The sequence below is a fragment of the Selaginella moellendorffii genome, unplaced genomic scaffold (genome assembly GCF_000143415.4).
Source record: "Selaginella moellendorffii unplaced genomic scaffold, v1.0 SELMOscaffold_1, whole genome shotgun sequence".
Classification (NCBI taxonomy): domain Eukaryota; kingdom Viridiplantae; phylum Streptophyta; class Lycopodiopsida; order Selaginellales; family Selaginellaceae; genus Selaginella; species Selaginella moellendorffii.
In genome coordinates, this window is record NW_003314262.1 from 3,502,775 (window position 1) to 3,527,775 (window position 25,001).

The window sequence follows — 25,001 nt, forward strand, 5'->3', positions numbered from 1 at the left end:
GCTCTAAGCAATCATAGCATGAATAGTTTGTATAATTGGTCACGAGGTATGGCACATAAGGACTGATTCCAAATTGTTCTACTTAAATCGACAGAGGCCTACAGCATGAGTGAAGATTTGCTTAACATGATGAGGGATTTTTTAGGGTTATAAATATTTTCTTTCTCTCTAAAGTTAACATAAAAGAAATCGTTATAAATAAAAAACAAAAAGTAAGAAAAAGCTAACATTAAAATAATTTTTTTGGGAGAAGTAAACATGGCCTTTTTAAAGTTCTATTTCTTAATTCTTTGCATTATCTTATTAATTAAACTAGATTTTGTTATTGCACCTAAAAAATATACACCTAAACTTGGAAGAATAGGAATTTTAACATACCAAGATATTACTAAAATAATTGCAGGTGTTAATAGCTTATTATATAAAATTCAACATAATTATGATTATCCTGTAACATTTTCTGATGAAGATAGAATACTAACATCTCAAGGATATGTTGATTTAATAATTAAAGTTAAAGATCAATGTTCACTAAAGGATAAATCTACAGAAATTGTAGGAAATAATATTATACGTGGAATTGATCGAATTTTACAGTTTAGTAGAGATATTTTATATGAATCACTCTCAGATTATTTTGAAAAAGAAAGTGAAAATTATCTTATAAGATATAAACTAGATGGTACATCACATGAATTAATATATCAAATTCAAAATATTGGTTTTGATAGTATAAATGCTTGTTATCTTAGCATAAGTACTTTATTTTCCGATTCAACTTTACATATTAATAATTTTTTAGTTTCTCAGAATGGTAACAATGTTTTAGTGTTGGAATATAGTTGTAAGTTAGTTTTATATTCATTAAAACAAAAACTTTGGGAATCAGAAACTACATCAAAAGGTTATGATAATTGTTTCCTAATGTTACAATATGATGGTAATTTAGTTATTTATTCTAATAAAAAACCTTTATGGGCTACAAATAAATATTGTAGGAATTGTATATTATCAGCATTATTTACTGTTCAAAATGACTGTAATTTAGTAGTTTATTCATCAAAATTTCCTAATACTATCTTGTGGGCATCAGGTACATTCAACCATAAACTATGTTCATTTTAATTTAAAAATTATATAAAGTATAAAAGAATATACAAAGCTAAATCTTTAATATTAAAGTTTTAATTTTTTTAAATTACTATTTTGTTGAAAGAATTGCTGATATGCATCATCATATGGTAATAAAGTTTCTTATTCACAATAATGACTTAAGTTATACTTACAAAATGTATATAAGTGATGATTTCCTTTTTGAAAGGTTTTTGAAACTCACTAATACCACCTAAAACGTTTATCCTCAAATTACATTGTAATACTGCTTCTTGAAATGAGTAATAAAGTTTATATAATATCCATAATAAATTACTTATGATTTTTTTTGCAAATATTTTTTAATGAAAAACTTTAGTACTTAAAATAAATTTCTTTTTCTACATGAGATTATAGATTCAGTTTGGTGTAATGACGGACAGTTTAGCTGAATAACCTCTAGTTAAGCTAATCGGAACGCGGGAATATCAATGCCATGCATCGGACGGCTGCGCTTAAACTTTTTGTGCCCGGGTGTTTGGGTTTAGGGCTTTAGGCGAAGAGAAGGTAATGCGGCGTCGCCCTCTTCGTCCTCGCGAGATCCTGTGCTTGCAGATACGATGTCTAGGCGCTCCCGGAATGCTTCTGTGCCGGATCCGGCAGCGTCTAGTGCCTCCCGCGGTGATATTTCGGAGGCGGGGCGATCGATTGCGGTATATTTCGATTCCGCACAGGCTTGTCGCGTGATTCCCTGATGGAGCTTTTTTCCAAGGGCGCATCTTCGTCCCGGGCACCGGCATTGCAGCTTGTCGACTTGATGATGCAAATGGGGGTCGATGACAGGGTATTTTCTCTGTTTCCTCATATTTCTCTCTCAGATTCTTGCTTTGTTCCTTCGAATCCACAGCCAAGCCAGCTCCGGATGACAGATTTCGCTGTCTCGGCATCCGAGATTCTATGCGAGATACTCTCCGAAAGCTTCAAACTTCTTCTAAGCAGCAGTTTGTTACACCTAGGGTGTACAAAAAATTCGCAAAAACATGGAGGTTGCGCTCTCTAGAATTCGCGACTTCGTCGACCAGGAGGTACAAACAGACTCTAGTAAAGCTTTTATTCTTTCGTCTAAGAACGCTGGATTTCGTGTGGACTATTGTTAGATCATTGACGACTTGTTCTCGGACGATCGTTGGAAAGAAAAGAACGAGGTAACATACAACCAGTCCGAGCGTGTCATTACTTTTGTTGCTGTGTTTTGCTTCTGGAAGGGCGCCTCGACCAGTGATAGTGCGCCTGCATCCTGGGAGGGCATTCTGGAGCTCCAGGAGGTGAGTTTAGTGAAGACTGTTTAAAGCTCGATTCAACTTCTTTCCCTTGGGCAGGACTTATTTCCTGGCATCTCACGAGAGGCTCAAAAACGACAACGACTCCATAGCTTGATCAGCCCCAAGGGTGATAACTTTTGAGCTTGGCGGCATGAATCGCCTGCGAGAAGAGCAACTGGCGCTGAGTGGGACAATCGAGGGATCCAAATTGGGCGGAAGCAACGACTTCATCCTCTATCTGTCCGGACCGATCGAAGTTCGTCTTCTATTTGTAGCTCGAAGCGACTCTTCCCTGGAGGAACTGGAAGCACTATATCCCACGGGCGCATCGATAACAGTGAAAAAGCACCTTCGGCTGGAAGGACGTTGCGTTGTTGATAATCCAGGTAAAGTAAATCTATTGTGTTTTGTCATTTGTATGTCAACATTTCGGTGCTCAGGAAACGTAGAGATCATCTCCTGCTTCCCGACTACCATGCGCAAACTCGGCCAGAAAGCATCCAGCGAGCTTCGCAGCTTGGGCAACGAGCACTTCCACAGGAAGCAATACCTGGCAGCTATAGAGCTCTACAACCTGAGCATTTCGAAGGCTGACAACGAGAGGGACAAGCTTCTGGCTTTCGGAAACGCTTCCCACTGCCACCTCGAGCTCGAGAACTTCTTCTGTGCCCTTCAGAACGCGGAGAAGGCACTGGCGCTCACGAATGCCACGGAGAACGTCCTCTCAGTGAAGTTGCTGACGAGGAAGGGGCGAGCTCTCCACGGCATGCTCAAATACAAAGACGCAGTGCAGGCGTACAAGCTAGCTCTCTCGCGCTGCAGCAACGTTGAGGCGTATAATGATCAACGGGCTCACACCATCAAGCTCATGGACAAGAGCGAAGAACGCGACATCTCCGACGACCTCCACCGCTACCTGAGCCGAGGCTGCAAGAGCGACGACTCTCCAGCTTTCCTGGACTTTGCCGGGCCAGTGAAAATTTCCCGCCGTGACTACGGTGGCGGCGTCGGCCTGTTCGCCACCGAAGCTATCGCGCCTGGGGAGATCGTACTTGTGAGCAACGCACTGGGCTACGTCCGTGACATGTACGCCGAGCATGCCTCTGTAGACGTCTACGTCAAAGTCTTGCGAGCCGCGCAGAAGTCTCCGAGAACTTCGCTACAACTCCATTACCTTTGGAGCCAGATTTTCGACGAGAATAACGCCAGGATCCCACCAATGCAAGTCTTCAAGCCAAACTCCGACATTGACTGGACAGAGAAGCGTGTCATAGAGACGGACAAGATCAGACAGATACTCGAGCACAACTTCAAGCTGGGCTTTCTGGGGGGCTTGTGGACGCTGGCAGGGTTCATCGCACACAGCTGCAGGGGGAACTTATGCATGGTGCAAGTTGGACCCGCCAAGATCTTCCGGGCCAATGTGGACATCGACAACGGAGAGGAGCTCACCTACTGTTATGCTCCGGCTTTGGAGATCCTCCCAGTGGCCCTCCGCCAAGAGTTTTTCAACTGGTGCCGGTGCTGGCGCTGCACGACCGAGATGCTCTACCGGCGATTGGGCGGTCCCTACGAGAGCCTGTGCCTTCGCTACCTCAAGCACCTCAGGGAGTACAGGAGAGTCTTTGAAGTGAACCCCAAGAGCGTGCGGCAGTTCCTAGTGGAGCAAGAGCTCGTCCAGGTGGCGATAGACTCTGAGGAGATCCTCAAGCACACGACCAACAAAAGGGCGAACAAGATGGTCCTACGCATATCCTTCGCTCCAGCGTACCTCCTCTACTTTCTCTACCAGGATTCCGCCCACCCGAAAGTCGTCGAGGTGATGCCGAAGGACAGCGAGTTCTGCATGGATTTCATGAACGTTACCGCGGCGAACCTCGAGAGCTTGGAGACGCTCACGGCAGGCTGCCTTCCCATGGCGTTCTACCCCACGATGACGAAGGAGAAGGAGCAGCAGAAGACCGTGGCGGATATAGCCATCGACTTCTGCTTCCAGATGCGCTATGGAGCGTCGATGACGAAGAGCGCGAGGGTCAAATTCCTGAAATGGTTGCAGAGCGATGAGCCGGACAAAGCCAGGCGCGCCTGAGGTATGTCTCAACTCAACGTGTCTTGCTTTCTGTTATCAAGTTATAACGCAGCGCCTCGTTTTTTGCCAAGGAAAATATCGCGAAAGAAACAAGAGATTTCTAGGCTCCCATGGTGGGCTTTGATTTCCGAGCCGACTTACGATGCACAAGCGAACTTGCATTTCGCCCAATGGATTTCCCATGAGAAACCGGGGTTCGCTAGAGGTAATACGTTCAGCTGCCGAAGGCAAATCACGCGACTCTTTCTACGCTCGTCCCTTGTTTTCCTTGTCACACAATTGTCTGCAAAGCAATAGCAAGTCTATAAGATGTTTCTTTCCTTTGACGCAGAGGACTGATGCAGATGCAAATGATGCCAAGTTTTTTTTTCTGATGGGCAGGGATTTGTTCTCAGAATTCTGGAACAAAGTTAAATGCCTACTTCAACGCAGGCAGCCGTGACCATTGGAAGAAGGTCTCTCGGCTCTTGGTGCTCATAGTTTCTATGTGATGCGTGGTGAAGCCGACCTGGGTGGGATCACGAGCAAGGTCTTGCCATGCGGTGGGGCGTGGAGCTGGCGGAGAATGTGGAAGATATTTCCAACAAGGAGAAGTTGCTTGTGGTGTTTTCAGTTGCAAACATTGATACGTTTTTAACACTCGAAGACTCTGGAAAGATTACAGGTTCTTTCTTTCTCTCTTTCTCCTGGTCCCTTGTTTTTTTCTCATGGGAGGGACCTGCAAGCAAAGAAGCAAACCGCTAAACTGGAACTAGATAAGTGCTTGACCACGGAATTTGAACTCTTATTTCTTCAAACCTAACCTTGGAAATCACAGAGCTTGATATTTATGGCATCATAAAACTCTAGAATTTAACTTCTGACTAGAATCAGTTTCATCATAATTCTAAATATGATTTGGCTTGAAAGACTCCACAATCTCTTTATTGAATCCTTTTGCTCAAGATTGGGATTTCTTCTCTCTACAAACTTATCCTCGTGCGGAGTTCTGGCACTCCTTGGCATCATCACTACTTCTGGGGCTGGATCTCTTGATCATGAAAAAGGCCCAGGAATGTCTCCAGATTTCAACTCTGGTGCTATTGATTAGTACTTAAAATATAATGTGAGGTATATTTTTACCCTTAAAATTTAAATTATATATATTAAGCATTTATAGTTACTGGTATACTGAAGTTGTATCAAACTTTGTTTAACACAATTTGAGCTAGTGTTTTTAGAGTATTTTAGTGTGTTTCAATTCTTTATTTCATAGTGTAATAAAATTCAAGTGCACTATATTTAATCATCATACGAAGAAAAGTATATTCTTAATCATAAAATTAAAAATGTACATATTAAGCATCCATAAATTTTATAGGGCATCCACTAAGTAACTAATTGCCTTATATGGAATAATTAATTTATAGAATGGAAAGATTGGTAAATATAACATGGAAATAATAGTGTGCTACAATTTGTGAAAGGTATATATCCATAAGGTCTCTATTTAAAGAATTATTTTAATATTATATTTTTAAGTTTTTAAATTAATTTTTTTTAAAAAAAATTAAGGTAGAAAGAATTTATTATAACCATTTCTTAATAAAAATTTGCTATATAGTATGTATTTGAGTCAGAAAACTAACTTTTTGGCCCTACTTACTTTTGATGAAATCCCAGTAGTTAGTTTTATTGGTATCTCTAATATATCAATTAACAGTTGGAGACTGATCATCAAATCAAAATAGAGAGAACTAAATATATAATTTGAAACTGAGATTTAGATTTGTTCTTAGCCTCAAAATCTAAAAATGGGCTAGAGATTATGGAATAGTAATCTTGAGATCTTGAATTCCTACCACCAGTGATGTTGGAAGCACAGTGATGATGATGAGGATTAGAGAAGCTAGAAAACATGTCTTATTCTATCATGGCGTCATCACCATCCAGAATCCTAACTCTTATAGACCATGGCTAGAAACATTAGACTTTTCGAAGTGTGTTCTTGTTCTTGTGAAAAAACATTGATGTTGGAGAAAAAGAAAAGTGACTAACATGACATTACATTACCATTGCTCGCTCTTGAGTAGATTATTTTATATAGCCATCTAATGTTTTATAATGTTTATGTTTATAGTTTATAAAGACAAGATTAATCCAAGAGATCTTGTAAACTCAAAATTAATCTTTTTCTCTATAATACTTTTCATATTGCTGGGATCACCTTTAAAGTCATGCACAGATTTAACAAATTCAAATCAGCCTCCTCCTTGTGACCAAACTATTCATGCTAAATGCAAGAGCATTGGTGCTTCTACAGCACTAGCTTAGTAGCTTGTTTCTTTGCCTTTAAATCCCAAACTATGAGAGGAAAAACGAGGGAGAATAAAATGAGAAAGACCCTGCAGACAGCGAGGAAAAACATCCAGAAGTCGTGGAACTCAACGTAACTTCTCCTTGTTCGAAAAAGAAAACTATGCACTTGTTGGACATTCTCTGCCAGCTCCAAAGTCTCAGTCAAAAGAAAATGCAAGACCTTGATCATGATCTGGCTTCACCACCCCGTATCCCGGGACAAAGGGACAGCAGTCCATCAATCAATCACTCAAGCGATGCTGCTAGACTCAGTGGCGATCGAGCAAATTCAGAACACCCATAACTATGAGCACCAAGACGAAAATTTAGCAAGCATCAAAGGAGTCAAAGTACCACAAAGCCATCTTATGCAAGCGCATACATTTTTCCGTTCCAGAAACTTGCAAACCGATCTAGGGAATCGTTCATTTTTTTATTACTTTTTCTTAAACAAGACGTTCTTCGAAGCGACACACTCTGGCTTGCTGGAACACTCGTCCTGGCCGGCAAAAGTAGCCCCTCTCCGGAGCGCAATGTCGATCGCTGGAGCAAATGCAAAGACCCTCTAGAGCGCAGTGATCGTTGTCGCTGGTCAATCCAGCGGTCGTCACTCCGAGAACCAGATCCGACCACTCGCTCGAGAACAAGCCAGCCTCTTCTTCGCATCCAAAACCTTTGGAATGTTTGGATACTTTCTGGAAGCGTTGACGAAGGCAACGTTGCGGTTCTTTCCCCAGTGTGGAGTTCCCTGGTACTTGAAAACGGCCATTTGCTCGAGCTCTTCGAGGACGTCTTCGTTGAGCCTTGGAGTGTTTGCGTCGTCCGCTCGATAGTAAGTGACGTCGATGTCCACGGAATCCTCGGGCTTTCCCAAGTAAGCGCTGGATTTCTTCACGTAGCGCATTAGAAATTTACTGTAGCCGTCGGGACCGCACAGACCGTTCGAAGTCGCGTTTCTCAGCCTCTTCACGTCGAGTATGAAGTCCCTGGATCTTTCGAGGGCGATCGAGATGGTTGTCTGGTGGAAGAACAAGCCATCGATGCTGGGATCCCATGGGCAAGTGAAGAGCGAGCTGGAAGAGTTGTAGCAAGTTCCTGAGGTTTGTATCCTGTTCTGGTTTCCAATCAGCGGATAACCAGTGAAGAGAACGCCGTTGTTCTTGAGCCCGTAGCCAGTCGTCCAGAGCGTGAATGCCTGTAGCCGAGCTCTGTTACACGTACCTTGCGTGTCTCTCGTGAACTCAAAAACTCTTTCTATCGCAGCAAAACAAAGACAAAGTCAAAAGAGCTATAAAGAACAACAAATTACCTGTGGTTCTCGTAGCTTGAGAGATCAACACTGCTGTCGGCTGGAAGCCGATGAAATCGTTCACTCCATTTCCGGGAACAATGCTTGGAACCCGTTGATCGATCCGGTAGACCGCCCGGTTCATGGAAGGATACCAAGTTATGTCACCATAATCGTTACCATTTGCAAAAGTGGCGACTTGATCCTCCAGATCGCTGTCCGACCTCATGGTGTTGGTCACGGACCTCTTAAACATCGGCTCCACCTTGAGTGTGATCTTGGACAGCACGCCTAGAACTCCGAGAGAAACCTTGACCGCGTTCAGATCTTCGCTAGCTTGGGTGAAAGTTAAAACTTTCGCGTATCCCTCTGCTGGCGATGCCGGAACCACGAGCCTGATGCTCGTCACGTACTCGTGAACAGCACTTCCCAGATCTCGAAGAGAACTTCCGTGAGCACCGGTGCTGAGGAGGCCACCGATCGTGACGCCGCTCCAGCATGAAGATTGTGGAAAAGCGAGCTGGGAACTTGCGAGAGTGTCCACAAAGTTGCGAAGCTCCACACCACTGTCAACCGTGACCGTCATGGCTGCCCTGTCGATGACAATGTCGTTGCTGTAGTTCTTCGTGCTGATCACGAGTCCTTGATCGCCCCCGGGACAAACGAGCTTCGGCATGCTGTGCGACAGCCCCGTCACGACTTTCATCTTCATGTTGTTTCTGACTCCAAATGCTACGGCGTCAACGATCTGCTGCTCGCTCGCCGGATAGAAAACTTGAGCAGCCTTGCAAGTGGATCGATCGGGCCATGTCCCGTAAGTTCCAGAGATTGTGCAGTTTGAATTCCCAGACTTGCAAGTTACTGCTGGCGGAGGTAGCGCAAGAGCATCTGCAAACAAAAGAATTGAGAGAACGAGTGTGAGGGAGATAAGATTTGCAAAAAATGCGATTCAAAGATGAAGCAAGCAGTGCAACAGGAAATCTCATATCTTCACGCGTATCAAAAAAAGAAGCTATCCAAGAGACTTTTAATCACGACCTGTGGAAGAAAGTCGTAGATGGGAGATGGTGGCAACCTACACCAACAACCTTCGTCTCGTGTAGACCAGTTCTACTCGATATTGTACGTTCATTTAAATCCAGGTAAGTTAAGTCATTCAACACTGAGTAGTTCTTCGAAGCGACACACTCTGGCTTGCTGGAACACTCGTCCTGGCCGGCAAAAGTAGCCCCTCTCCGGAGCACAATGTCGATCGCTGGAGCAAATGCAAAGACCCTCTAGAGCGCAGTGATCCTTGTCGCTGGTCAATCCAGCGGTCGTCACTCCGAGAACCAGATCCGACCACTCGCTCGAGAACAAGCCAGCCTCTTCTTCGCATCCAAAAACTTTGGAAGGTTTGGATACTTTCTGGAAGCGTTGACGAAGGCAACGTTGCGGTTCTTCCCCCAGTGTGGAGTTCCCTGGTACTTGAAAACGGCCATTTGCTCGAGCTCTTCGAGGACGTCTTCGTTGAGCCTCGGAGTGTTTGCGTCGTCCGCTCGATAGTAAGTGACGTCGATGTCCACGGAATCCTCGGGCTTTCCCAAGTAAGCGCTGGATTTCTTCACGTAGCGCATTAGAAATTTACTGTAGCCGTCGGGACCGCACAGACCGTTCGAAGTCGCGTTTCTCAGCCTCTTCACGTCGAGTATGAAGTCCCTGGATCTTTCGAGGGCGATCGAGATGGTTGTCTGGTGGAAGAACAAGCCATCGATGCTGGGATCCCATGGGCAAGTGAAGAGCGAGCTGGAAGAGTTGTAGCAAGTTCCTGAGGTTTGTATCCTGTTCTGGTTTCCAATCAGCGGATAACCAGTGAAGAGAACGCCGTTGTTCTTGAGCCCGTAGCCAGTCGTCCAGAGCGTGAATGCCTGTAGCCGAGCTCTGTTACACGTACCTTGCGTGTCTCTCGTGAACTCAAAAACTCTTTCTATCGCAGCAAAACAAAGACAAAGTCAAAAGAGCTATAAAGAACAACAAATTACCTGTGGTTCTCGTAGCTTGAGAGATCAACACTGCTGTCGGCTGGAAGCCGATGAAATCGTTCACTCCATTTCCGGGAACAATGCTTGGAACCCGTTGATCGATCCGGTAGACCGCCCGGTTCATGGAAGGATACCAAGTTATGTCACCATAATCGTTACCATTTGCAAAAGTGGCGACTTGATCCTCCAGATCGCTGTCCGACCTCATGGTGTTGGTCACGGACCTCTTAAACATCGGCTCCACCTTGAGTGTGATCTTGGACAGCACGCCTAGAACTCCGAGAGAAACCTTGACCGCGTTCAGATCTTCGCTAGCTTGGGTGAAAGTTAAAACTTTCGCGTATCCCTCTGCTGGCGATGCCGGAACCACGAGCCTGATGCTCGTCACGTACTCGTGAACAGCACTTCCCAGATCTCGAAGAGAACTTCCGTGAGCACCGGTGCTGAGGAGGCCACCGATCGTGACGCCGCTCCAGCATGAAGATTGTGGAAAAGCGAGCTGGGAACTTGCGAGAGTGTCCACAAAGTTGCGAAGCTCCACACCACTGTCAACCGTGACCGTCATGGCTGCCCTGTCGATGACAATGTCGTTGCTGTAGTTCTTCGTGCTGATCACGAGTCCTTGATCGCCCCCGGGACAAACGAGCTTCGGCATGCTGTGCGACAGCCCCGTCACGACTTTCATCTTCATGTTGTTTCTGACTCCAAATGCTACGGCGTCAACGATCTGCTGCTCGCTCGCCGGATAGAAAACTTGAGCAGCCTTGCAAGTGGATCGATCGGGCCATGTCCCGTAAGTTCCAGAGATTGTGCAGTTTGAATTCCCAGACTTGCAAGTTACTGCTGGCGGAGGTAGCGCAAGAGCATCTGCAAACAAAAGAATTGAGAGAACGAGTGTGAGGGAGATAAGATTTGCAAAAAATGCGATTCAAAGATGAAGCAAGCAGTGCAACAGGAAATCTCATATCTTCACGCGTATCAAAAAAAGAAGCTATCCAAGAGACTTTTAATCACGATCTGTGAAAGAAAGTCGTAGATGGTGTTACACGACACACCTCGCCACGTAGACATTAGGGTTTTCCTGTTCGGTCCACTAGCACGGTCGATTTGTCTCATGGTATTGGAGCTGGGATAGCGCTATGGAAAGAAAGCCATCCATCTAGCGAGTTTGATGGAAAAGGGTTTGAGGGATTCAAGATCCATCTTGAATCCTATCTCTTGTTTCATGGGTTGTTGGGGATTGTAGATGGGATAGACGGCTCCAGGCTCTAGAGGTGCGTGATTGGAACCTTCGGGATTCCAAGGCTAGAGGGAGTATTGCAATGTGCTTGTCCTCGAATGTTCTCTTTGCTGCCCCATCGATTCCAAAGTCCATTGTGGTAGAGCTCTGGAAGTGGCTGAGCGACACCTACGGCACCAAGAGTGAAATGGATGTCTTCAACATCCATTCACAAATGGATTCCTTAAGGCTAGAGGAAATTGGCAGCATCTACTAAACTTTAGGGCTTCTTCACACAACTTGCAACTGCTGGGGCGAAACACTATCTCACGGATGAGCAGCAGAGGCTGCGGCTCTACAGGTCCTTGCCAAGCTAGTTGGAAGAATGCAGTTGAGAGCCTGCTTTTCCAACTAGGGATGACTTGGGCAGATGCCGTGAGGAGTTTTTGCAACATTGAGGCCATGTGAAGTGAGAGAGCTGAAATGCCGTAGGCTATGTATGCTTTGCAGGCTTCTGGTGATGCCAAGGTGGCAAAACCACATGCAGCTGCAAATGCCCAGAAAGGGCAAAATTCTGTGGCATCTGGGCTTGCCAAGCCCAGACTTGCTAAGAATCAGTGTGCTTGCTGCTTGGAGATGGGCCACTGGGCTTGAGATTGCCCTGCTCCCAAGCCTGTCAAGCGACTAACTACGCTAGCAAAAGCCAATCTGCTCGAGCATGATGGAATTGCTACAGCAAATGAGGATGCTGAGGAACTCTACAACACAGAGGCAATTGCAGCACCAAGCTGGTGGCTCCTAAACTCTAGTTGTACTAATCCTATGGGCAATAAAAAGAGTTTTTTTGAGTGTTATTAGCCGAGTATTGGAAAACATAGTGTTTATTTAGGTGACAAGACCACTATCCCATGGAAGGCATTGGGCAATTTTGGCTCTCACTTGATCATGGTGCTTTATTTAGGTGACAAGACCATTATCCCCATGGAAGGCATTGGGCAATTTTGGCTCTCACTTAATCATGGGAGCACCATGGCCTTTGATGGTGCCATACACGTTTCCACCTTGTGATGAAATTTAATGTCCAAAATACAATGGTAGTTTTTGATGCAAAAGAAGTCTCTTTGGTTGACTCTTCATATATTTGGTACACAATTGCTTCGTGGGTCACACATTAAGGACTTGTATGAAATTACTGTTGCCGACTTGGTTCAAGCTTTTTAGATTGTGTAGGCAAATTCTTGTGCAAAGCTTTGGCATAAAGACTTGGTCATGTTCATTACCAATCTCTTCAACGGATGAAATCCCAAGATATTGTTACTAGATTCAACTTTCGATATATCCCATTTACATTTTGTGAAGCTTGCATTTTAAGGGCTCACCATTTGATGTGATGCCAGCCTCCCTGGTTCCAGAAATCTATAAACAAAACACAGAAAAACATCTGGGTCAATCCCAAAAAACAATGTTTTGTGAAGTCATTATTAGCTATATCGAGGGTTTTCAATGTAGTTTTTCTTCACGGACAAGGGTAAAATCTTGTTTTTAAATCCAGGGTAAGTTAAGTCATTCAACACTGAGTAGTTCTTCGAAGCGACACACTCTGGCTTGCTGGAACACTCGTCCTGGCCGGCAAAAGTAGCCCCTCTCCGGAGCGCAATGTCGATCGCTGGAGCAAATGCAAAGACCCTCTAGAGCGCAGTGATCTTTGTCGCTGGTCAATCCAGCGGTCGTCACTCCGAGAACCAGATCCGACCACTCGCTCGAGAACAAGCCATTGGGATCCAGCCTCTTCTTCGCATCCAAAAACTTTGGAAGGTTTGGATACTTTCTGGAAGCGTTGACGAAGGCAACGTTGCGGTTCTTCCCCCAGTGTGGAGTTCCCTGGTACTTGAAAACGGCCATTTGCTCGAGCTCTTCGAGGACGTCTTCGTTGAGCCTTGGAGTGTTTGCGTCGTCCGCTCGATAGTAAGTGACGTCGATGTCCACGGAATCCTCGGGCTTTCCCAAGTAAGCGCTGGATTTCTTCACGTAGCGCATTAGAGATCCACTGTAGCCGTCGGGACCGCACAGACCGTTCAAAGTCGCGTTTCTCAGCCTCTTCACGTCGAGTATGAAGTCCCTGGATCTTTCGAGGGCGATCGAGATGGTTGTCTGGTGGAAGAACAAGCCATCGATGCTGGGATCCCATGGGCAAGTGAAGAGCGAGCTGGAAGAGTTGTAGCAAGTTCCTGAGGTTTGTATCCTGTTCTGGTTTCCAATCAGCGGATAACCAGTGAAGAGAACGCCGTTGTTCTTGAGCCCGTAGCCAGTCGTCCAGAGCGTGAATGCCTGAAGCCGAGCTCTGTTACACGTACCTTGCGTGTCTCTCGTGAACTCAAAAACTCTTTCTATCGCAGCAAAACAAAGACAAAGTCAAAAGAGCTATAAAGAACAACAAATTACCTGTAGTTCTCGTAGCTTGAGAGATCAACACTGCTGTCGGCTGGAAGCCGATGAAATCGTTCACTCCATTTCCGGGAACAATGCTTGGAACCCGTTGATCGATCCGGTAGACCGCCTGGTTCATGGAAGGATACCAAGTTATGTCACCATAATCGTTACCATTTGCAAAAGTGGCGACTTGATCCTCCAGATCGCTGTCCGACCTCATGGTGTTGGTCACGGACCTCTTAAACATCGGCTCCACCTTGAGTGTGATCTTGGACAGCACGCCTAGAACTCCGAGAGAAACCTTGACCGCGTCCAGATCTTCGCTAGCTTGGGTGAAAGTTAAAACTTTCGCGTATCCCTCTGCTGGCGATGCCGGAACCACGAGCCTGATGCTCGTCACGTACTCGTGAACAGCACTTCCCAGATCTCGAAGAGAACTTCCGTGAGCACCGGTGCTGAGGAGGCCACCGATCGTGACGCCGCTCCAGTATGAAGACTGTGGAAAAGCGAGCTGGGAACTTGCGAGAGTGTCCACAAAGTTGCGAAGCTCCACACCACTGTCAACCGTGACCGTCATGGCTGCCCTGTCGATGACAATGCCGCGGCTGTAGTTCTTCGTGCTGATCACGAGTCCTTGATCGCCTCCGGGACACACGAGCTTCGGTATGCTGTGCGACAGCCTCGTCACGACTTTCATCTTCATGTTGTTTCGGACTCCAAATGCTACGGCGTCGACGATCTGCTGCTCGCTCGCCGGATAGAAAACTTGAGCAGCCTTGCAAGTGGATCGATCGGGCCATGTCCCGTAAGTTCCAGAGATCGTGCAGTTTGAGTTTCCAGATCTGCAAGTTACTGCTGGCGGAGGTAGCGCAAGAACATCTGCAAAGAAAACAATCGAGAGAGTGAGCATGCTAGAGAAAGTGAAAAGTCCCATTCTCTTTGAACGAGCAGAGCTGATCTACACGAGACAATCAAAGGTGAAACTCGAGACTCTCACTTAAGTAGAAACACCAATGTCGCACACCAAGTCAAGCATGAGCTTGATAAGAAACATTACCTGGCGTGTTCGTGTATCCACTATTCGTTTAGAGACCTGTAAGTTGCCACCATCTACGACTTTCTTCTACAAACTGGCGGCATTTCGTTCCATTCATTACGGAACTCTTCACAACAAGAACTCATATCCGTCTGTAAACAAAACCAAAAAGAAAAAACAAGGAAAGGAAAAGATAAAAAAGTAAACCTGGATCTTATTTAAAAGGAAACAATTCCAGGAAGGAGATAACATCTGCGATCCAAAGATGTAAGTAAGCAGTGCAACACGAAACTTGTAACAAAAAGAAAACAAAGAGAACCTTACCCCAATTGGATCACGATCCAAAGCCGCCAAGCAAGAAGGAAAAATTCACCTCGTGGTGTTGACTGTCTAAAGAGCCGTAAGTTGCGACCATTTCCCATCCACGACTTCCTTCCAGAGGCTGACGGCATTGCTTCCATCCGTCACGGCAAGAACGTTCCCAGCGGATGACCACCGAACTCTCCAAACCGGGACCTTGAAATCGTTGAGCAGTCGCCCCTGCCACTGATCGCTGCCAGCTTCCGAGTGATCCTGGGTCCAAATGATCACCGTCCCATCCTGCGAAGCGCTGGCCATGGTAGTTCTCGGGAGCCCGATGTTTGGTGCCCATGCAACGTCTCTCACCCAGTCGCTGTGCTTGGACAGCGGCGGGAAGCAGTCCATCTTCCAGCTTCCATCGCTAAACCTCCAGACTTTGACAGTGTTGTCACAACCGCAAGAGACGAGCTTGAAAACATAGGTGTTGTGTGACGCTGGTTGCGACGAGACGAGAGCGCCTGGGGCCAGTGCTGGAGCCCATGAAACAGCAGTGACGCCACCTTCGTGCTAAGACAAAAAAAAAAAAAAACAGAAAGAATGGTTAGAGCTCGTGAAAGCTTTAAATTGTGGAACGACTTTCTACAGTAGCTTGGAGAGCAAGGAAATCAATCAATCGACTGACAGAGATAAAGAACACTTGAACAGAGAGCAAGAAGATCAAACAAAAACAATGCAATGACAATAAAGAGAGCAACGTGATGCAAGCAAAGAAAAACTAAACTAAGATCTATGTATAAAAGAAAGGACTCACAGCTGAGCCGATCTTCGTCTTGTCCCATGCAGCCGACGCGTTGCCTTGCTTGGCCGTGAAGATCGAGATGCTCGAGTCGGACGAGCCGCAAGCAAGGATCAAGCCCAGCTCGTGAGGCGCCCAATCGATGGAATTCACACTCCCTTGGTGCTCCTCAAACACCTGGATTTGCGACCACTGCCCATTCCTCCCGGAATCCTTCCACACGATCACGCGGCGATCGAAGGAGCAGGAGGCGAGAATGGAGCCGAATCGAGGGTGCGCCCATGCAACCTGCCATACCGGGAGCTGGTGCCCCGTGAGAATCACACCGGGATCAGAGGGATTGTCGATGGATCGGACTTGGATCGTTCCATCCGACGAGCACGTCGCGATCTTCTTGCCGTAGTAATCCACAGCAGCGTCGTTGGTGCAGTGGGAGTCTCCCTCTGCCATTCTCGCAAGGAACCCTAAATAATTAGATTCCCTAAAAGCAATGTTTATAAAGGAGTGCATTATAGAATTTCAAAATATTTTTAAATAATAATATTATTTAAAAATAAAAATATGGAATTGAATTCTAAAGAAAAATACTATTATTAATTATGTATATATTTGGTTTTAAATCAAATTACTTTATAAGAATAATTAAAAATATATAACAAAACTTTATAAGATTAAATATTTATAAAAACATCTAGATAATATAATTTAAAAAAATAAACTTTGTGAGGGCCAAGTGTACAATTACGATGCCATATATTAATATTAGTGTAGTGGGATTTTAGTAGCCGTCGAATTGGTTTCAATCCGGACTACTCGTTCCTGTATATAAACTAGGGTTTTTGGGCTAATTGATATGCACATTTCTATATTCCCTTTCTATATTCCATGCATTCACATTGGTGGAGGTGAGGGGCATCTTTGATTGTCCCCGGGGAGTGCTTGGATTTGGGATTTCAATTTATATTTAGCTTTTGCATTGTCTAGATCTAACTTTTTCTATTTCCTTTCTTTTGTTCTTTCCTTTCAGGATTTTGGTTTAGATCTAGCTTTTTGCATTGTCTAGATCTACCATTTCCTTCTAGCTTTTTGTCATTTCTCTTCTTTTGCTCTTTCTTTTTCATTCATCTCCATGGCAGATCAACAATCTCCTCCTTTGACTCTAGAGCAGCAGTTGGTACAATTGCTTGATGCTATGTGCTTGCAATTGAACAACCAAACTCAGTTGATGGCGGCATTCACGGCACATGGTACAACTCCTCCTGCTCTTGGTGCCAATCCTCACGTTTGGCCGGAGTTCTTTCGCGGGAATCCTAGGGATGATGTATACCATTGGTTTGATCACTTTACGGTGATTGCCACATATCATTCTTAGGATGACGCTCGACGTTTGCGTGAGTTTCCCACATGTCTCCAAGGGACGGCATTGCAGTGGTACAACGGTTTGGGAGCAACCACTCACGGGGATTGGAGTGTTCTTCCGGATGTCTTCAAACGCGCCTTCGGACATGCCGATGATTGTGATGATGCTTTCCAACAATTGCATCGTCTTCACCAAGGGCCATTTGAGTCGGTGATGCAATTTGGTGTTCGTTTCCGAAGTCTTTTGCTTCGTGCGGAGCCAAATATGTCGGAGCGAATCAAGCTAGGAATGTTGTGGCCAGCATTGCGTCAAGATCTTGTCGGACTTGTGTATGCACTTGCTCTCGCCACCCTTGACGATGCTCTTTACTTGGCACAATGTTATGAGACGTTGCCTCTTCCACTTCTCGCTACACATCCTTCAGCTCCACTTTTTGTGGGTGATAGTCTTGTTCCAATGGAGGTTGATGCTGCTGCTGCTCGAGTCCAAGGTCAAGGGCGAGGACGTGGTCATGGCCATGATGTTCACTGTTGGGCATGTGATGAAGTTGGTCATACTTATCAGTGTTGTCGGTGTTTTCCGGATTGGCGACCTCCATTTCTTGGGTGGAGACCTTGGCGTCAGCAACGTCTCGTTGGTGCTGCTGCAATGGAAGGTTTGGACACTAAGATGCATCTGGGAAACGAGGAGTTGCACGAGTAACGGAGGGACCTTGCGCAAATAAGTCAGTGACCCCTCCATTTTTCTTTTGGGAGTATCATCAAGGGTTTCACTCGGCACCAGTTCATCCAGTGTTTACTTTCCAAGCTCGTCTTTATAACAAAAGGTCTCTTATTATTCTCTCCGTGTTGGTTGATACAGGTTCGAGTTTATCTTTTATTGCTCGACCTGTTGCCACACGTCGTCGTCTACACTTGCGTCGTGCGGCGGAACCACTTTTCATTCTTTATGGCAATAGCCGTACACATGCATGTGCACGGGATGAGGCAAACCTGGTTGTGCCTGTGGGCGATCTCGAGCTTGAGTTGCAGTCGTTGCGGGTGGTGCCGAGTCAAACTTTTGACCTCATTCTTGGTATGGATTGGTTGCAGCGCAATCATGCCAAGTGTGATTTTGAGGCTTCTCCCCCTTGTCTCATACTTCCTTATGTTTCATCCATTCCTCTCACTTTTGTACCTCTTCGTCCCTTTACTTCTACCTCTGCTTCCATTACTTTTGTTTCCGCACTATTTCCTCCTGTATTTCCATCTTGTTTTGCTCTTCCCTTTTCCGATCCCTCTGACGATCTTTGTGTTGCAGTAGTTGACCGGCTCATGAAGGAGTATTCTGATCTCTTTGACTTTGACCTATCGTCTGGAGCCAAGATTGCCACACGTCATCCGATTCCAACTAGGGATGTTCATCCAATCAAGGTTCTTGTTCGTCGTCGGTCACCAAAGGAGATCAAGATTTTACGTACAAATGTCAAGGAGATGTTGGAGAAGGGTGTTATTCGGAAGTCACGGAGTCCTTGGGCATGTGAACCTCATCTTGTGACGAAGCCTGATGGGAGTATTCGTTTCTGCATCGACTATCATCCATTAAATGACATAACGATCCCGGATGTGTACCCTCTTCCTCATACTGTTGATTTCTTGGATCGTCTGGGGCAAAGTCATTGGTTCACCAAGCTAGATCTTGCTTCTAGGTATTGGCAAGTACTGATGGCCGAAGAAGATATTCCTAAGACTGCTTTTCGTACACCATTTGGTTTGTATGAGTTCTTGGTGATGCCATTTGGTTTGAACAATGCTCCAGCAACTTTTCAGACGAGGTTCTTTGCGATATGCCAGAGGTGACTGCTGACTTCATTGATGATGTCTTGATCCACTCGGAGGGGACGTGGGAGGAGCACGTTCGTGATGTTTGTAAAGTGTTGGATCGGCTACGCGACGTTGGTTTAAAGCTGAAGTGGTCGAAGTGCGTGTTTGGATCCAAGGACACAACTTATCTTGGGTACCATATTTCTCGTGAAGGTTTGCAAGTTGATCTTGACAAACTTATGGCTGTTCTAAAATTCCCTACTCCGAAGTGTGTGAATGATGTGCAGTGCTTCTTGGGCAAGGTGCAGTATCTTGAGCGTTTTGTGGATCATCTTTCTAATCTCATTGCACCATTGCGAGCGTTGCTGAAGTTATCAACGTCATCTTTCATTTGGTCTCTGGATTGTGAGCGGGCATGCGGGGATCTCAAAGAATTATTAACAACTCCTCCAGTTTTGGCATATCCTGACTACACTCGACCTTTTATTTTACATGTGGATGCTTCTGACTATTTGACTCGTTGGGTGGAAGTTAGTGCTCTTGCTAGCGCCTTTGCAACTACTGTTGGATACTTCCTCCTCAATCGAGTGGTGTTCCAACATTCTTGTCCAGAGCGGATTCTTTCGGATAATGGTCCTGCATTTATGGCTGAGGCATTTCATGTTTTGACGTCTCGGTTGGGGATTCGCCACACTTTCACGAGTGCTTATCATCCACAATCAGACGCTCTGGTGGAACGGCTCGTTCGGATGTTCAAGGGGATGATTGCAAAGTATGTGAACTTTCAACATTCGGATTGGGATGGTTATTTGCCGTCTCTTCGGTATGCATATGTCACTGGGGTGTAGAGTTCTGTTGGTGCTTCACCATATAAACTCCTATATGGTCATGATCCAATATTACCAATGGAGCTGAGTTTACCTTCGCAATTGCCACGAGCTGCAGATGCTAGGTCATAGGATCAATATTTGACAAGCATTCTTCCACTTGTCCGAGCAGAGTCTGCCGAACACTTAGGCTGCGTACAAGTGGGACAACAACGGCGCTACAACTCCCATCATCGTCCACCTGCGGAGTACAAAGTGGATGATTTGGTGTTAGTCCATTTTCCCCATCTTACGGTACGTGGTTTATCTAAGAGGCTCCTTGCACAGTGGAAAGGACCGTATCGGGTGTTGCGGCAAGTTGGACCACAAGTTTATGAGGTTTGGCATGATGTCCAGCAGGCCAATCCTCTAAAGATTGTGCATGTGCAACAGTTGAAATGCTTCATACAAAGGGATCAGGAGCGGTTAATACCATCTACAGATCCACCAATGCCTCCTCATAATGTTCCTCCAGATCCCGGCCCATCTACAAAAGAACCCTGATGGTCTTCCATTATTCCGAGAGGAGGGGATGATGTGAGGGCCAAGTGTACGGTTACGATGCCGTATACTAATATTAGCATAACGGGATTTTGGTAGCCGTCAGATTGGTTTCAATTCGGACCACTCGCTCCTGTATATAAACTAGGGTTTTTGGGCTAATTGATATGCACATTTCTGTATTCCCTTTCCATATTCCATGCACTCACAACTTTATATTTAATAAGTTAAAATTTACATTAAAAATTAAATAAACTTTTTATTTTATGAATGCTCAATGGGAATAAATATATTAATTAAGGTTTAAACCCCTTTTTATTGGATGTGTGAGGTGCAAGTGTACGGCTATGATGCCGTATACTAATATTAGGATAATGGGATTTTGGTAGCTGTTAGATTGATTTCAATTTGGACCACTTGCTCCTATATATAAACTAAGATTTTTAGGGCATATTTTCTGTATTCCTTTTTCATATTCCATATACTCACATTGTTCTACACTTTTGATTGTCTTTGAAAAATGCTTGGATTTAGGATTTTGGTTTATATTTAGCTTTTGCATTGTCTAAATCTAACTTCTTTTATTTCCTTTTTTTGTTTTTTTTTTTTTTAGGATTTTGGTTTAAATCTAGTTTTTGTATTGTCTAAATCTCCCTTTCCTTCTAACTTTTTTTCATTTATCTTTTTTTGCTCTTTTCTTTTCATTCATCTTCATGGCAGAGTAACAGTTTCCTCCTCCTTTGACTTTGGAGCAGTAGTTAGTGCAATTTTTTAATGCTATGCAATTGTAATTGAACAACCAAACTTAGTTGATAGCAGCATTCATGGCATATGGTACAGCTCCTCTTGCTCTTGGTGCAAATTCTCATGTTCGGCCGGAGTTTTTTTGTGAGAATCCTAAGGATGATATGTACTATTGGTTCGATCATTTCACGGTGATTGCCACGTATCATTCTTGGGATGATGCTTGATATTTCCATGAGTTTCCCACGTATCTCTAAGGGATGGTGTTACAATGGTACAATGGTTTAAGTGCAACCACTCATGGGGATTGGAATGTTCTCCTAGATGTCTTCAAACATGCATTCGAACATTTTGATGATTGTGATGATGCATTCCAACAATTGCATTGTCTTCGTCAAAGGCCATTTGAGTTAGTGATGCAATTTAACGTTTATTTCCGAAGCCTCTTGCTTTGTGCGGAGCTAAATATGTTAGAGTGGATCAAGTTAAGAATGTTGTGGCCAATACTTCGTCAATGCACTTGCTTTAGCCACCCTTGACAATGCTCTTCGCTTGGCACAATATTATGAAATGTTGCCTCTTTCACTTCTCGCTGCACTTCCTTCAGCTCCACTTCCTATAAGTGATGGTCCTATTCCAATGGAGGTTGTTGCTCGAGTACAAGGATAAGGGTGAGGATGTGATCATGGCTATGATGTTCGTTGTTAGACGTGTGATGAAATTGGTCACACTTATCGGTGTTGTTGGTGTTTTCTAGATTGGCAGCCTCCATTTCTTAGGTGAAGACTTTGGCGTCAACAACATCTTGTTCGTGTTGTTGCAGTGGAAGGTCTGGATATCGAGGTGCATATGGAAAATAAGGAGTCATGTAAGTAACGAAGGGATCTTACATAAATAAGTTAGTGATTCTTCCATTTTTCTTTCGGGAGTATTATTAAGGTGTTCATTTGGCACCAGTTCATCTAGTGTTTACTTTCCAAGTTTATTTTTATAACAAGAGGTTTCCTATTGTTCTCTCCATATTAATTGATATAAATTTGAGTTTATCTTCTATTTCTCGACCTATTGCCACATGTTGCCATATACACTTGTGTTATATGGCAGAACCAATTTTCATTTTTTATAGCAACAACTGTATACATGCATGTGCACGGGATGAGGTGGACCTAGTTATATGTGTGGGCAATTTTGAACTTGGGTTGTAGTCATTGCGGATGGTGTTGAGTCAAGCTTTTGACTTCACCTTTAGTATGAATTGATTGCAGCACAATCATGCCAAATGTGACTTTGAGGCCTCTCCCCCTTGTTTTATACTTCTTTATATTTCATCCATTCCTCTCATTTTTATACCTCTTCGTCCCTTTGCTTTTACCTTTACTTCTATTATTTTTGTCTCCCCACTACTTCCTTCTATATTTCCATCTTGTTTCGCTCTTCCCTTGTCCAATCCTTTTGATAGTCTTTGTGTTGCAGTGGTTGATAGGCTTATAAAGGAGTATGCCGATCTCTTTGAATTTAATCTATTTTCTAGGGCCAAGATTGCCACACATCATCTGATTTCAACCAGGGATGCTCGTCCTATCAAGGTTTCTATTTGTTATCAGTCACCTAAAGATATCAAGATTTTACGTGCAAATGTCAAAGAGATGTTAGAAAAGGGTGTTATTCAAAAGTGGTGGAGTCCTTGGGTATGTGAACCTCATCTTATGATGAAGCCTAATAGAAGTATTCATTTCTGCATTGATTATCGTTTGTTAAACGAAATGACGATCTTGGATATGTACTATCTTCCTCACACTACTAATCTCTTAAATCGTCTAAGGAGAAGTCATTGGTTCACCAAGTTAGATTTTGCTTTTGGGTACTAGCAAGTACCAATGGCTGAAGAAGATATTCCTAAGGTTGTTTTTCATATATTGTTTAGTTTGTATGAGTTTTTGGTTATGTTGTTTGGTTTGAATAATACTTTAGCAACTTTCTAGCAAATGATGAACAAAGTTCTTTGCAATATGCTGGAGGTGACTATTGACTTCATTGATGATGTCTTGATCCACTCGGAGGGGACATAGGAAGCATATATCTGTGACGTTTGTAAAGTGTTGGATCGGCTATAGGATGTTGGTTTGAAGCTGAAGGATAAACTTATGGCTATTCTAAAATTCCCTACTCAAAAGCATGTGAATGATATGTAACACTTCTAAGCAAGGTGCAGTATATCAGTCATTTTGTGGATCATCTTTCTGATCATATTACATCGTTACAAGCATTGTTGAAGTCATCAATGTCATCGTTCATTTGGTCTTCGGATTATGAGTGGGCATTTATAGATCTCAAAGAGCAATTGATGACTCCTTTGGTTTTGGCATATCCTAACTACACTCAACCTTTTATTTTGCATATGGATGCTTTTGATATTGATCTTGGAGGTGTGTTGATGCAAAAGAGCTCAAGTGTGCCTGGTTAGCGCCATCCCATTGCATATATAAGTTATACATTACAACCAATGGAGGTGAACTACTCTACGATAAAGGAGTGTTGAGCAATAGTCTAGGGTTTTGAGAAACTTTATACATATCTACATGGTTCTCGGACATTACTTGAAGGTGATCATGTTGCTACTACTTTATTATTAAAGTGGAAGAACTTGGTTAGTTATATTACTTGATGGGCTTTGAAGCTTCAAATATATGATTTTGATGTTCATTGTCTGGGGAGTTTTATGGCTAATGCTGATGCCCTTTCTCGAGCTCCTCTTGCTTCTTCACTCTCTTCTTATGTTTCTGATAAGCCTATTATTCTAGCATCTGTGGATTTTCTAAATGAGGATTTTATTATAAGCAACCAAAGAGAACAACTTAAGAGATAATCCATAGGGGTTCAAATATAGAGGGAAAGGGTCTGTAAATAAGAGTGCACCCTTTTTTCCAATCAGTTAAGGGTCTTGGGATGTTTAGAGTTAAGCATCTTTTAGTTTGAATAGTATGGGGCTAGGTGACCTCCCGAAAAGTCTAAACTCAAAAGTTTACATTTGGCATCAAAGAGGTCTCAAGTCTGATTTTGTTGGTTGGTTAAGGGAATTACACCACATATTGATTGACATCTAATTGGTCTAGTTTGCTCCGGCTGGGCTCGACCCAAGGGGTAGGGTGTCAAGAGAGCGGGGCTCTCAGGAGCTATGGCTCTCAGCTTTCGTTCACGAGGGCGTGAACTTGGAAGGAAGCGTAGTGGATTATAAGCAACTAAAAGGAACAATTCAAGAGATGATCTATAGGGGTTCAAATATAAAGGGAAAGAGCCTATGAACAAAAGTGCATCTTCTTTTCCAATCGGTTAAAGATCTTGGGATATTTAGAGTTAAGCATCCTTAGGTTTGAATAGTGCACGGTTGGGTGACCTCTTGGGAAGTCTAGGTGTTTATATCTGTGCCATCGGCAGTTGTTATACTTGACGTTCAGTGTCTATAAGGTGCAGAGCAAAGAGCTACCTTCTCTTGATGAGGTTCGTGAGGTTCAAAAGATTGAACTGTGGATTTGAAAGTTTTGAGATGGGTTTGAGAATCATGCATCACTTGCTGATGACTTACCATTCTAGCATTTACATTCTCAATATCACTTTAAAGACAGTTTTATTTATTTTATGGGGATAAATCATGATGATCATTTATGGTTAGTGGTGCCTTTTATCTTTATTCTATGGTTTCTCCATACTTACTATGATTCTCCTATTCTAGGTGGGTATATAGAATATCATTGTGTGATCGAGAAGTTGCACAAGTCTTTCTATTAGTTGGAGATGCGA

General features: G+C 44.0%; 4 protein-coding genes and 1 pseudogene across 4 annotated transcripts; 1 reads left to right on the forward strand and 4 right to left on the reverse strand.

The window, feature by feature from the left end:
• Positions 1 to 2,565: 2,565 nt before the first annotated feature.
• On the forward strand, positions 2,566 to 4,503 carry LOC9657894. Its single transcript, XM_024680632.1, has one exon. The coding sequence runs from the start codon at positions 2,566 to 2,568 to the stop codon at positions 4,501 to 4,503; it is 1,938 nt and encodes a 645-aa protein (XP_024536400.1).
• A 2,944-nt stretch (positions 4,504 to 7,447) lies between these two features.
• On the reverse strand, positions 7,448 to 8,840 carry LOC112348316 (L-gulonolactone oxidase 3-like). The gene is made up of 2 exons (XM_024680640.1): positions 8,150 to 8,840; positions 7,448 to 8,094 (listed from the first exon to the last, which is right to left on the reverse strand). Exons 1-2 carry the CDS (start codon positions 8,838 to 8,840, stop codon positions 7,448 to 7,450), a joined length of 1,338 nt encoding a protein of 445 aa, XP_024536408.1.
• Positions 8,841 to 9,239: 399 nt separating this feature from the next.
• Positions 9,240 to 11,265, reverse strand: LOC112348318 (annotated as a pseudogene).
• Positions 11,266 to 12,883: 1,618 nt separating this feature from the next.
• LOC9657895 (L-gulonolactone oxidase 2) lies at positions 12,884 to 14,842 on the reverse strand. Its single transcript, XM_002962037.2, has 2 exons — positions 13,811 to 14,842; positions 12,884 to 13,755 (listed from the first exon to the last, which is right to left on the reverse strand). The coding sequence occupies exons 1-2, from the start codon at positions 14,730 to 14,732 to the stop codon at positions 12,932 to 12,934; spliced, it is 1,746 nt and encodes a 581-aa protein (XP_002962083.2). The 5' UTR covers positions 14,733 to 14,842; the 3' UTR covers positions 12,884 to 12,931.
• Positions 14,568 to 16,380, reverse strand: LOC9630656 (protein transport protein SEC13 homolog A). The gene is made up of 4 exons (XM_002962038.2): positions 15,946 to 16,380; positions 15,159 to 15,701; positions 14,856 to 15,086; positions 14,568 to 14,677 (listed from the first exon to the last, which is right to left on the reverse strand). Exons 1-2 carry the CDS (start codon positions 16,378 to 16,380, stop codon positions 15,225 to 15,227), a joined length of 912 nt encoding a protein of 303 aa, XP_002962084.1. The 3' UTR covers positions 14,568 to 14,677; positions 14,856 to 15,086; positions 15,159 to 15,224.
• Between the last annotated feature and the right edge of the window lie 8,621 nt (positions 16,381 to 25,001).

Excerpts from the sequence above, each read along its gene's own strand:
- LOC9630656 (XM_002962038.2), bottom strand. The coding sequence starts at position 16,380 with ATGGCAGAGGGAGACTCCCACTGCACCAACGACGCTGCTGTGGATTAC. Across the intron at positions 15,702-15,945 it reads AGACGAAGATCGGCTCAGCT|CACGAAGGTGGCGTCACTGC; the intron begins GTGAGTCCTTTC and ends TTTTTGTCTTAG.
- LOC9657894 (XM_024680632.1), top strand. The coding sequence starts at position 2,566 with ATGAATCGCCTGCGAGAAGAGCAACTGGCGCTGAGTGGGACAATCGAG.
- LOC112348316 (XM_024680640.1), bottom strand. The coding sequence starts at position 8,840 with ATGAAGATGAAAGTCGTGACGGGGCTGTCGCACAGCATGCCGAAGCTC. Across the intron at positions 8,095-8,149 it reads TCAAGCTACGAGAACCACAG|AAAGAGTTTTTGAGTTCACG; the intron begins GTAATTTGTTGT and ends TTGCTGCGATAG.
- LOC9657895 (XM_002962037.2), bottom strand. The coding sequence starts at position 14,732 with ATGGGACTTTTCACTTTCTCTAGCATGCTCACTCTCTCGATTGTTTTC. Across the intron at positions 13,756-13,810 it reads TCAAGCTACGAGAACTACAG|AAAGAGTTTTTGAGTTCACG; the intron begins GTAATTTGTTGT and ends TTGCTGCGATAG.